The sequence below is a fragment of the Arvicola amphibius genome, chromosome X (assembly GCF_903992535.2).
Source record: "Arvicola amphibius chromosome X, mArvAmp1.2, whole genome shotgun sequence".
Taxonomy (NCBI): Eukaryota; Metazoa; Chordata; class Mammalia; order Rodentia; family Cricetidae; genus Arvicola; species Arvicola amphibius.
In genome coordinates this window covers 53,754,170-53,768,014 of record NC_052065.1, presented here as the reverse complement: position 1 = coordinate 53,768,014, position 13,845 = coordinate 53,754,170, and the positions used below count along the sequence as shown (strand labels likewise).

The following is a 13,845-nucleotide window of genomic DNA, read 5'->3' as shown; positions in this document are numbered from 1 at the left end:
ACTATTATTATTATTACAAGTTTTCAACTCCTCACCTCCTCCCATCTACCTCCCCCTACTCCCCCTTCCCTCCCTATCCAGTCCAAAGAACAGTTAGGGTTCCCTGCCCTGTGGGAAGTCCAAGGTCCTCCCCTCTCCATCCAGGTCTAGGAAGGTGAGCATCCAAACAGACTAGGTTCCCACAAAGCCAGTGCATGGAGTAGAATCAAAACCCAGTGCCATTGTCCTTGTCTTCTCAAACAGCCCTCCATGCAAGCCATGTTCGGAGAGTCTGGTTTGATCACGTGCTCCATCAGACCCAGTCCAGCTGGCCTTGGTGAGTTCCTATTAGAAGGGCCCCACCATCACAGTGGGTGGGCGCACCCATCGAGGCCCCGACTTCCTTGCCCATGTTCTCTCTCCTTCTGCTCCTCATTTGGACCTTAGGAGCTCAGTCCAGTGATTCAATGTGGGTCTCTGTCTCTATCTTCAACCATAGCCAGATGAAGGTTCTATGGTGGTATACAAGATATTCATCAGAGTGGCTATAGGATAGGGCCAGTTCAGGCGCCCTCTCCTCAGCTGCTCAAGGAACAAGCTGGGGACATCTCCTTGGACACAAGGGAACCCATCTAGAGTCTGGTCTCTTGCCAACCCTTAAATGGCTCCCTTAATTAAGATATATACTTCCCTGCTCCCATATCCACTCCTCCTCCATCCCAACTGTCCCATTCCCCCAAGTTCTCCCCATCCTCTCTTCTCATTTCTCTCTCCCCATCTCCCCTTACCCCCATTCCACCCCCACCCCCAAGTTCTCCGTGTTTGTCTGGAAATCTTGTCTACTTCCAATATCCAGGAGGATAAAGGATAACTACATGGTTTTTTGGGGGAGGTTCACCTTCCTATTTAGCTTCTCTGGGATCAAGAATTATAGGCTCAATGTCCTTCATTTATGGCTAGAATCTACTAATGAGTGAGTACATACCATATTCGTCTTTTTGGGTCTGGGTTACCTCACTCAGGATAGTGTTCTCTATTTCCATCCATTTGCATGCAAAATTCAAGATGTCATTGTTTTTTACCGCTGAGTAGTATTCTAATGCATATATATTCCACACTTTCTTTATCCATTCTTCCATTGAAGGGCATCTAGGTTGTTTCCAGGTTCTGGCTATTACAAATAATGCTGCTATGAACATAGTTGAACAAGTGCTTTTGTAGTATCATAGGCCATCTCTTGGGTATATTCCCAGGAGTGGTATTGCTGGATCCTGGGGTAGGTTGATCCTGAATTTCCTGAGAACCTGCCACACTTCTTTCCAAAGTGGTTGCATAAGTTCGCATTCCCACCAGCAACGGATGAGTGTTCCCCTTACTCCGCATCCTCTCCAGCAAAGGCTATCATTGATATTTTTGATTTTAGCCATTCTGACAGGTGTAAGATGGTATCTCAAAGTTTGCATTTCCCTGATAGCTAAGGAGGTTGAGCATGACCTTAAGTGTCTTTTGGCCATTTGAACTTCTTCAGTTGAGAATTCTCTGTTCAGATCAGCACCCATTTTTTAATTGGGTTAATTAGCATTTTAAAGTCTAGTTCCTTGAGTTCTTTATATATTTTGGAGATCAGACGTTTTTCTGTTGCGGGGTTGGTGAAGATCTTCTCCCAATCAGTAGGTTGCCTTTTTATCTTAATGACAGAGTCCTTTGCTTTACAGAAGCTTCTCAGTTTTAGGAGGTCCCATTTATTCAATGTTGCTTTTATTGTCTTGCTACAGGGGTTATACGTAGGAAGTGGTCTCCTGTGTCCATATTTTGTAGACTATTTCTCACTTTCTCTCCTGTCAGGTTCAGTATGTTCAGATTGATATTGAAATCTTTAATCCATTTGGACTTGAGTTTTGTGCATGGTGATAGATATGGATCTATTTTCATTCTTCTACAGGTTGACAACCAGTTCTGCCAGCACCATTTGTTGAAGATGCTTTCTTTCTTCCATTGTATACTTTTAGCTCCTTTGTCAAAAATCAGGTGTTCATAGGTTTGTGGGTTAATATCAGGGTCTTCTATTCAATTCCATTGGTCGACTTCTCTGTTTTTATGCCAGTACCAAGCTGTTTTCATTACTGTAGCTCTGTAATAGAGTTTGAAGTCAGGAATGGTAATGCCTCCAGAAGTTCCTTTGTTGTATAAGATTGTTTTGGCTATCCTAGGTCTTTTGTTTTTCCATTATTATTGTTCTCTCAAGGTCTGTGGAGAATTTTGTTGGGATTTTAATGGGGATTGTGTTGAACTTATAGATTGCCTTTGGTAAAATTGCCATTTTTTCTATGTTGATCCTACCCATCCAAGAGCATGGGAGGTATTTCCTTTTCTGGTATCCTCTTCAATTTCTTTCTTCAATACCTTAAAGTTCTTGAAAAATAGATCTTTCACTTCCTTGGTTAGAGTTGCCCCAAGATACTTTATGCTATTTGTATAGGTTATCGTAAAAGGTGAAGTTTCTCCGATTCCCTCTCTGTTTCTCTATCCTTTGTTTATAGGAGGGCTACTAATTTTTTTAGTTGATCTTCTAGCCTGCCACTTCACTGAAGGTATTTATCAGTTGTAGGAATTCTTTGGTAGAGGTTTGGGGATCACTAATGTACACTATCATATCATCTGCAAATAACGAAAGTTTGACTTCTTTTTTTCTGATTCTAATCCCCTTGATCTCCTGATGTTTTCTTATTGCTATTGCTAGAACATCAAGAACTATGTTGAAGAGATATGGTGAGAGTGGACAGCCTTGTCTTGTTCCTGAATTTAGTGGAATGTCTTGGGTTTCTCTTCATTTAACTTGATATTAGCTGTTGCTATATATTGCTTTTATTATATTTAGGTATGATCCTAAATATAATAAAACCTTTATCATAAAGGGGTGTTGAATTTTGTCAAATGCTTTTTCCGCATCTAATGAAATGATCATAAAGTTTTTTTCTTTCAGTTTATTTATATGATGGATTACATTGATAGATTTTCATATGTTGAACCAGCCCTGCATCTCTGGGATGAAGCCTACTTGATCGTAATGGATAATTTTTTAAATGTGTTCTTGGATTCTGCTTGCTAGAATTTTATTAAGAATTTTTGCATCGATGTTCATGAGTGAGATTGGTCTGTAATTCTCTTTCTTGGTTGGGTCTTTGTGTGGTTTTGGAATCAGGGTGACTATAGCTTCATAAAAAGCGTTTGGCAATGACTCTTCTGTTTCTATATTGTGGAATACATTAAGGAGAATAGGTATCAGCTCTTCTTGCAAGTTCTGATAAACTTCTGCATTAAAACCATCAGGTCCTGGACTTTTTTTTTTTTTTGGTTGGCAGGTTTTTTATGACAGCTTCTATTTCCTCACAACTTATAGGTCTATTTAAATTGTTCACCTGGTCTTGTTTTAATTTTGGTAAATATTACATATCTAAGAACAAGTCCATTTCTTTTACATTTTCCAACTTTGTAGCATATAAGCTTTTGTAGTAAGATCTAATGATTCTCTGGATTTCCTCAGTGTCTGTTGTTATGTCCCCCTTTTCATTTCTTATCTTGTTAATTTGCATGTTCTCTCTCTGCCTTTTGATTAATTTGGATAAAAGTTTGTCAATCTTATTGACTTTCTCAAAGAACCAGCTCTTTGTTTCATTGATTCTTTGGATTGTTTTCTGTGATTCTATTTTATTGATTTCAGCCCCCAGTTTGATTATTTCCAATCTTCTACTCCTCCTGGGTGCACCTGCTTCTTTTTTTCTAGAACTTTCACCTGTGCTGTTAAGTCTCTAATGTGAGCTTGCTCCATTTTCTTAATGTGGGCACTTAGAGCTATGAACTTTCCTCTTAGCACTGCTTTCATAGTGCCCCATAGTTTGGGGTATGTTGTGTCGTTATTTTCATTGAATTTAAGGAAGACTTTAATTTCTTTCTTTATTTCTTCCCTGACCCAGGGGTGGCTCAGTAGTTGACTGTTCAGCTTCCAAGAGTTTGTAGGCTTTCTGGGGTTAGAATTATTGTTAAATTCTAACTTTATTCCATGGTAATTCGATAAGACACAGGCGGTTACTAATATTTTTTTCTATCTGTAGAAGTTTGCTTTGTTACCAAGTATGTGGTCAATTTTCGAGAAGGTTCCATGAGCTGCAGAGAAGAAGGTATATTCTTTCCTATTTGGGTGGAATGTTATATAGTTGTCTGTTAAGTCCATTTGATTCATTACCGCCATTAATTCTTTTATTTCTCTGTTAGGTTTCTGTCTGATTGACCTGTCCATTGGTGAAAGAGGAGTTCTGAAGTCTCCTACTATTAGTGTGTGTGGTTTGATGGCTGCCTTGAGTTCTAGTAATGTATCTTTTACATAAGTGGGTGCTTTTATATTAGGGGCATAGATATTCAGGATTGAGACTCATTCTGAAGGATTGTTCCTATTATGAGTATAAAATGTCCCTCTCCATCTCTTCTGATTGATTTTAGTTTGAAGTGAACTTTGTTAGAAATTAGTATGGCCACACCGGCTTGTTTCTTAGGTCCATTTGCTTGATAAACCTTTTCCCAGCCCTTTACTCTGAATAGATGTCTGTCTTTGTGGTTGAGGTGTGTTTCTTGTAAACAGCAGAATGTTAGATCCTGTTTTCGTATCCAGTCTCTTAGCCTGTGCCTTTTTTTACAGGTGAATTGAGTCCATTGATATTCAGTGATATTAATGACCTGTGGTTGTTATCTCCGGGTTTTTTTTTTTTGATAGTAGAGTTTGTGTGTTTCCCTTCTTTGAGTAGTGCTGGTAAAGGGTCACTAGATGTCTGAGTTATTGTGGGCATTGTTGGACTCCTTGGTTTGTGATTTTCCTTCTATTACTTTCTGTAAGGCTGAATTTGTGGCTACATAGTGTTTAAATTTTTTTATACTGGAGTATTTTGTTTTCTCCATTTATAGTGAATGAAAGCTTGGCTGGGTATAGTAGTCTGGGCTTGCATCATGGTCTCTTAGTTTCTGCAGTACATCTATCCAGGATCTTCTGGCTTTCATGGTTTCCATAGAGAAGTCCGGAGTAAGTCTGATAGGTTTACATTTATAAGTTGCTTGACCTTTTTCCTTTGCAGCTCTTAATATTCTTTCTTTATTCTGTATGTTTTGTGTTTTGATTATTATATGGCAAGGCGATTTTTTTTTATCTAGTGTATTCGGTGTTCTGTATGATTCTTGAACCTTCATAGGAATATCTTTCTTTAGGTTGGGAAAGTTTTCTTCTATAATTTTATTTAATATATTTTCTGGGCCTTTGAGTTGTAATTCTTCTCCTTCATCTACTCCTATTATTCTTAGGTTTGGTCTTTTTATTGTGTCCGAGATTTCCTGAATGTTTTGTCATGAGAATTTTTTGGATTTGCTGTTTTCTTTGATCAGTGTGTTTATTTTCTCTATGGTGTCTTCAGAGTCTGAGATTCTTTCTTCTATTTCTTGTATTCTGTTGGTTATGCTTGTTTCTGTAGTCTCTGTTCGTTTACCTAGATTTTCCATATCCAGCTGGCCCTCGGTTTGTGTTTTCTTCATTCCCTCCATTTCAGTTTTCAAGTCTTGAACTATTTCCATTATCTGTTTGATTGTTTTTTCTTGGTTTCCTAGGATATCATTTACGCATTTACTCATTTCTTCAAACTTTTTGTTATTCTTCTCATCCATTTCTTTAAGGGAGTTTTTCATCTCCTGTTTAAGGGACTCTATCACTTTCATAAAGTCAATTTTTTTCTACTTCTTATTGATTAGGGTGTTCAAGTCCTCCTGTTGTGAGTTCGCTGGGTTCCAGTGTTTTCATGTTGTTTTTCAGACTGTTGGAGGGATTCTTGCATTGGTGCCTGCCGATCTCTTCCTCCGAATGCTCCCCAATGGATCTGCTGGTACAGGATCAGTTCCCCTTGCTGACCAGGGACCTCGCAGACAAATGGCCTACCTTGCTGCAGGCAGGCTATTGAAACAAAGGAACTCCCACCCAGTTGTGCTCACCAACCCATCCCAGCACCCAAACAGGCTGAGCTGGGGGATCTTATGGCCCCGAAGAAGGGATTAAGAAGAGAGGGGTTTCCTGGGTGCTAGCTGGGATGGGATAGGAAGAGGGAGGCAGTAGCAGGGGAGAGTAGCCCCTGCAGGATGACCAGGAAGTATAGAGGGTTAAGGAATGTCTGTGCTCATCTCCTGGGCTGCTGCCACAGGTCAGGATCTCACTCACCCCTCTGATGGAACATCTGGTACAGGATCAGAGCCCCTAGGTGTCCAGGGACCTCGCAGACAAAAGGCCTACCTTGCTGCAGGCAGGCTATTGAAACAAAGGAACTCCCACCCAGTTGTGCTCACCACCCCATCCCAGCGCCCAAAAGGGCTGAGCTGGGGGATCTTATGGCCTCGAAGAAGGGAGGAAGAAGGGAAGTGTTTCCTGGGTGCTAGCTGGGATGGGATAGGAAGAGGAAGGCAGTAGCAGGGGAGAATAGCCCCTGCAGGATGACCAGAAAGTATAGGGGGTTGAGGAATGTCTTTGCTCCATCTCCCGGGCTGCTGCCGTGGTTCAGGAACTCACTCACCCCTCTGATGGATCTTCTGTTACAGGATCAGAGCCCCTGGGTGTCCAGGGACCTCGCAGACAAAAGGCCTACCTTGCTGCAGGCAGGCTATTGAAACAACAACAACAACAACAAAAAGGTCCAATTACTATTATTATCTTCTCCATAGTGATAAGGAAGTCCATACTGAGAAATTAAGAATGCCCTAGGCCACACAGTTACATGATTGAAAATCAACTCCAGACCTAAGTTTTGCCCCTACCCCACATGGTCTCTTCATCTGCAATGGGGACAAAACAGATAGATTTCTATAGAACTTAGAGTTCATTAGGATGACTATTAGAGTTATGTGAACATAAGTTATAGAGGAATTAACTCCGAAGACATGTAGTGGCAGAAAGAAGGAAGACAGACATCGAGGGGAATTATTTTTATCCCTTATCACTGTATTTCAGAGTATAATTTTAAAAAGGTGAAATGAGGCTAGAGAGGTTAACAAAGGTATAGGACATATAAAGCATTTTATGTGTAACTTGAAAGAAATCAAAAGCATTGATTGGGACTGAAGGTACAGCCACTAAGGAGGCTGAGGCATGAGGATTGCAAGTTTAATGCCAACCCTGCCTCAAAATTAAAACATAAAAAGAATGCTGGGGATGTAGCTCAGTGACAGAGCAAGAGTATGCGTAAAGCTGTGTAATCAATCCCCATTACTGAAAATAAGAAAATAAAGCAAAGAAGAGAGAACTTATTAACTGATTTAGAATAGATCACACTTGTATTTTTATATTATCATTTTAATCACAATACAGGAAAGATATTGAAAAGGGAAACTATAGTTATGAGATTACTGTAATGGTTGATGCAAAAAGACAACAGAAGCCTAGATAAAATATTAGAATGGGTATGAAATTCTGATGGTCTGGAAAAGTCTCTAGGTTAAAAAATCCACCAGACTTGATGGGATTGAATGGAAGTGGTAAGAGGTAAGGAACTAAGATATATCTTGGAGATTTAGTTTGACAGATGATAATGAACTGGTATCTAGATTAAGTCTCATGATAGTAATGGTCCCAGTATGATACTGCTGACTTGAAAGTGAATATATGCCAGGAACTAAAGAGACTCGAGGGTGGGACAATGGTGTAATAACCTAGGAATCATTAGCATAAAGGTGAGGGCTAAAGCTAAGCTCTGGGACTGAGATGAAGAGGATGGAAGAAAAAACAGGGGAGTATAAATATTCCAGTGAAAAACTGTGAGGAGAAAAATCAGGGATTATGCTCCTTAAGAAGTCGATCGGTAAGGACAGATACTTCAGAAAGTTTACAAAGTGAGCAGAGGGTGGTAAAGTGCTTCACTAGCATACATGAAGCCCTGGGTTCAATCCTAATACCACAAGGAAAAAGAAAGAAAAGAAGAGAGGAAAGAGAAAAAGGTTTTCAAAACACCCAATAGGTTCAGTCACGATTATACTTTTGAAAGTTGTCTTAGATTAAGGGTGGATAGAGTCACACCACATAGAGAAGAGAAATAAATAGGCAGGTGTGTAAATAGTATGTATCTGTTTGGTAAAGAAGAGTGATTGAGAGAGGGGTTTCATTTACCAAGCTAGTTGAGGGAGAGGAGCTAGTGTAAAATAGCTCATCTGTGAAGCTTTTGTGTAGAGGTAGTTATCTTTATCCTAGAAGCCCCACAAAACATGAACTACTATTTCTGTACTGTAGATAAAGAAATTAAACCACAAAAAGAGACTTGCCCAAGGTACATTGTTAGGATCTTGGAGAGCTGAGATATAAACCTAAGTCTGTCTGATTCCCCAAATTCTACTTACCTTGCACCCTAAGAATGAACAAATAGTAAGACCATATGCAAAGCTGATGCTGGCAGGTGAGGACAGACCTCACTCACCTACCTTCATAATATTCTTTAAAGAGGTATTTATTTACCTGAAGCTGCTGTCAAACAAAGGGGTGGGCTAGATAGTGAATTATGGAGCTGTGAGGCCCTGAGACCTAGGCTGAAGAATATGGGAAAGCAGGGAGACCTGAGCTCTGAAAACCCTACAGCTCACCCTGACGCCATTACAACTAATGGGAGAAAATACACTTAGAGAGCCTAAGGAGGGACTGGCGTGGTCAGGTTTTAAGCTAAGTCCATAGGTAAGCCACAGGTGATTTATTGAGCCCTAAAGATTATTGAGGGGAAAAGAGTTGAGGTTTGAGTCAAAGCCCTAGACTGCGTTTGATAGAAAATGGGAGAAGACTTTAGTCAAAAGGTGGCAACGCAGAAGGTTCTAAGTGTCAGCCATCAAAGGTTTGGAGTAGTCCTGAGGGAGAAGCTATCCATCACCATAGAGAACTTGCTCTGTAAACCTGCTGTTTCTGTCATCTACTGCCTTCATTTTGATTGTTTTCTTTGTGATGCCACCTCTTCACTTAAACAGCCAATACCCTTAGCATCTATTTCTTAGGTACCTTTCTTCCTGAGATCCATGGGGTCTTAGTCTGAGAAGAGGGTACAGAAAGCTCAGGAGAGGGATATTGATGTGATCATGGGTAAGGGGATGCAAAGAAGTTGAAACTCAACTAAAATGCCAACAGGTGGAGTTGAGAGCTTACCCCCTGAGACCGTGATTAGAGTACCCATGGACAAGAGTTGGATGCCATGAATTCTCACTCTATTGAGCTGCTCACTGCCACACCTAAGCTAACTCACTAATGACACATTCTCAACTGAGGAAGATACAGCTCCCACGTCTCTAGCCGTGAGGTATGGCCTATCAGCAATAGGGAACTACCAGATGGATGGAGGGCCCTTGTCTTTACGTTATTCACTAATGGCACACAGACGAGTACAAATGTGTCTGTTTGGAGATGAGTTCTAATTATGACCTTCTTGAAATCTCCAAAAACCCAGGGAAAATTTCCAAGAAGTAGGAGTTTTAAGGGCAGGCAGAAGAGTATATGCGAAGTCACCAAGCTGTGAAATGACCCAGCTATTTTGACAGCCATTTTAAGTCCTAAAATTGAAACTGAGAAACAGGACACCCACGGATGACTATCCTTATGGCCAAGGTCAAAGAGTAAACATAGAGTCTGGCATTCCAGATTTTTGAGAGGGATTTTTTTTGTTTTGTTTTTGTTTTGTTACCCACAGAGATCTAGAATTGTGGTTTCCCCACAATGAGAATAGTCCTATTCCAATAAACCAGAATGAGCCTCATGGACATCGCCAAGATCTTCTCTCTTCTGCAGCCTGAAAAGGAGGAGGAGGACACTGACACTGGAGAGAAACAAGCTCTCAATCAAGCTGTATATGACAATGACTCCTGTACCCTGGACCACCTTCTACAGCAGGAGCGCTATAAACGGTTCATCAATAGCAGGAGTGGCTGGGGAATACCTGGAACACCCTTGCGCTTGGCAGCTTCTTATGGCCACTTGAACTGTGTGAAGGTCCTACTGGAACATGGTGCTGATGTAGATAGCTTGGATGTCAAAGCACAAACACCACTTTTCACCGCTGTTAGTCATGGTCATCTGGAATGTGTGCGCGTGCTTCTAGAAGCTGGCGCCTGTCCTAGTGGTAGCATCTACAACAATTGCTCTCCTGTTCTCACCGCCTCACGTGACGGTGCTGTTGCCATTTTACAGGAGCTCCTAGGGCATGGTGCAGAGGCCAATGTCAAAGCTAAATTACCAGTGTGGGCCTCAAACATAGCTTCATGCTCTGGTCCCCTGTATTTGGCTGCAGTCTATGGGCATCTTGACTGTTTCCGCCTGCTTTTACTCTATGGGGCAGATCCTGATTACAACTGCACTGACCAGAGTCTCTTAGGTCGTGTTCCACAGCCTCGCACACTTCTTGAAATATGCCTTCATCATAATTGTGATCCAGAGTACATTCAGCTTTTAATAGATTTTGGAGCTAACGTCTACCTTCCATCTCTCCCATTGGACCAGACCTCACAAGATGATAAAGGCATCAAATTGCTGCTGCAAGCCCGAGGTGAGTAGTGATCTTGTATACCACATAGCCTTCTTTATTGTAGGTCTCAGGGTTCCAAATCGTCATCTAAGTCCTTCCCTCTGGGTTGAACTAGAGACAGCTCCTTCTTTGTTCTCCTGGGGGTCCTGTGGAGAAAAGGTTAAAGATTCCACATGAGTAAAAGGGTCACTAAGCTGAGGTATATAGAAAGCATTTATAGAATTTCTGATCTTAAATCTGCCAATGACTGGTTGTTTTGATGCCCGAGCGTCTCTTCTCTACACCTCTAGTGTATCTCCATTGTTACCATGCACTGGGGGATGGTTGGGATAATTCTTAGAAGGGAGAGGGCATTAGGGCTGTAGTAGCCATGGCAGAGTAGATTTAAGCTTGGAAAGGAAAAGTACTCTGAGAATTGATGCTCATAATCTGTTTCTCATTGCCATAGCCACCCCGCGGTCACTCCTGTCTCAGGCCCGTTTAGTTATCTGCAGAGCCCTGGTCCAGGCCAAACAGCCACAAGCCATCGATCAGCTGGATGTTCCCGCTGTGTTGATTAGCTACCTCAAACACCAATGATAAGTTTTCAACCTTCCAAGGAACCCGTGATACCTCCAAAAGACACCTGGTAAACCAGGTAGCTTGAATATAATATGCCTCATGACTTCACTGATGTATTACCCTCCATAATAAAGTCCCCAGCAAAGTAATGGTGTCTGCTGTTTGTATGGGAATGGGGGAGGGCCCCTGTGGAAAGGGTTTGCTCTGCCATAGGGAAGAATGGCCAGAAGTCTGGTCCTCTAAAGCATAGAATGAAGAGAGAAGAAACTGGCCCATTGGGGCACCTTCTCAACAAGACTCTTGGTAAGAGTTCCCTGACCTGGTATAAAGGCTTTGAAAAATCCAAGTACGTGGAAGAAGCCAAGTAGGCTTGGACTCCAAGCAGTTTTTCTAGTCTCTGCTCTAGCACATGCTGACTATTCTCAAAGTCAATATCATTATCTCTATCTGAGCTAGGGGATAGAAATGTACGCCCATTTGAATAGGGCACAATCTTCTATGATATGTGAGACATAGATTCTCTGGTTAACCTGTAAAAAACACATGGACACTGGATATTTCAAAAGCCTTGCAATTGAAACTATTATTGGTATATACCAAATACCCAAAAATGAGGAGGGGCTGAAACAACCCCATTTTCTACATGAGGTTACAGAGATGATGACAAAATTAAGAGTCTATGTATTGGGTAAACCAAATCTCCAGACTACTCATAGGTGTTCTTTTTCTAGTTGCCTGTACTTCCATTGGGTTTGAGAAACAGTGCCTCGGTCCTTTTCTCTCCCCAGACCTCACTATTCCCTTCTAGACAATGGGCCAAGGGTTGGGATAGATCATCTCAAATGCAAATAACTCTTCCAAGATTCTTTTCCCTATGAGGTGTGACTAGTAAGTAGAGGCAGCATTACGAAATTCAATCTTCCCTTGGCCTTTTGTTTCTTGTTGTTACTGACCCTCAGTGAGACTCTAGTACCCCCCCCCCCCATTCCCTAAACTTTCAGCTGCCGCCAATCTTCAGGCAGGCAAGTTGAAGGTACTTTAAACTTCAGGTGAGTTCTAGATCCATCCCTCTTTTGGAAAAAAAAATATAACAAAGTACAGCTTCCAGCTTCTAGGCTTCTTGCTCACTCCTTGCTCACCTGTACAATGAGCAGACCTCCTTTATTCAGTATAAAAGCAGTGCATGATAGGGAAAGAATAGTGTCTGGTAGAATGACCCCTTCCAGTGCTCTAGCTCGTAGATAAACTGCTTCAGAATTACCGCTTACTGTTTTAGCATCCTTGACCTCACTTAAAAATGAGTCATTCTTTCTAATCAGAATTCCCCTCTTTTATAGAAATTATATTCCCAGAAATTTATGGGTTGGCTCCACAGAATCTCCCTATTCTGGGCTAGCTATTGTATCTCAGAAATCATATAACCCTAGGTTTCTTTCCTTTTGCCCCTACCCTTGCCTTCTTTCTTGTCCATTCATTTCTCTTTAGTTACATTTTCAACCTTAAGTTTATATACATGTAAAGCATTAAAATCTACATGTATATAAAGTACTACATGATATTCCAATACATTTATACATGGTCTAATGTTTAAGTCAGGCTACTAATATTTCTTTAAATATTTATAACTTTATGGTAAAAATTTAGAGTTTTTCTAGCTTTTTGAAATGTCTATACAGTGTACTGATACTATCTGCAGTCACTCTAATGTGAATTAGCAAACCAGAAGTTTTGGGGCATTTTATAACTGATATTACCATTCTGTTTTCAACTTCTGTGAGGTATTAACTTACTTTTATAATTCACATATGAGTTAGTTCATTGAGTACTTCTTTTTTGATGTCTGACTTATTTCCCCTAACATAATGAGTACTGATTGTTACCAGGGGCTTGAGGGCATGTGGAGAAATGAAATGGGAAATTACTGATCAAAAGAATCTAATCTTCAGGAGACTTTGAGATCTGTTGTACACAGGATACTATAGTCAATAATTATGCAGTATATTATTCAAAATGACTAAAAGTAAAATTTACATATCAAGCCATGAAATTATAGGTAAATAAAGATGATGGGTATGTTAATCAGCTTGATGTAATCATGCTACATTTAATGAAAATATTACATTGTTCCTCATTTGTATATAAAAGTATGATTTTGTTAAGTACATTTTTCAAAAGAAACCTAAACAGTTACTCTCAGCCAAATACTTCTTATATGCTGGAGAATGTGCTCAAATAATCATTTTATGTAGATTAACTCATTTGATTTAATAGCCTTACCATACTCATGGCCATTTTATAGATTAAAAAACTGAGATCCACTGTTGTTAAGTTAAAAATACAAGTAGTCACTCACCAACCTACAGAATGGGATGAATGTCCCTACCTAGACAACATCCTACCTGGGCCTTTAGCAACTAGACATTTTATAAACCAGCTGCATCTGACTCTGTGCAGTATTAGCAAGCTTTCTTGATCTTTCCTCCACATATTGCTTTCCTTCTCACCATCAAATTGGAACTTTAGTGTCTCCTACTTTCCAGAGCAGGTAGGTATGAAATCTTTACCTTTCGTGTCAATATGCTACTGAATCCTCCTATTCTTCTTTCTTGTCTTAGTCTGCCCTAACCAAGACTAACTCACCTGCAGGTACTCTAGATTACACCTATCACCAGCCGCCACCGCACACCAGATTATCTTTTTTTTCTTTTTAATTTTAAATACTTAGATATGACTTATTTGT

At 40.5% G+C, this 13,845-nt stretch overlaps 1 protein-coding gene across 1 annotated transcript; it reads left to right on the top strand.

Annotated features, from left to right (window-relative positions):
* The first annotated feature begins 244 nt into the window (after positions 1–244).
* Positions 245–11,254, top strand: Asb12 (ankyrin repeat and SOCS box containing 12). The gene is made up of 3 exons (XM_038316818.1): positions 245–316; positions 9,714–10,565; positions 10,993–11,254. The coding sequence occupies exons 2-3, from the start codon at positions 9,770–9,772 to the stop codon at positions 11,121–11,123; spliced, it is 927 nt and encodes a 308-aa protein (XP_038172746.1). The 5' UTR covers positions 245–316; positions 9,714–9,769; the 3' UTR covers positions 11,124–11,254.
* The last annotated feature ends 2,591 nt before the right edge of the window (positions 11,255–13,845 follow it).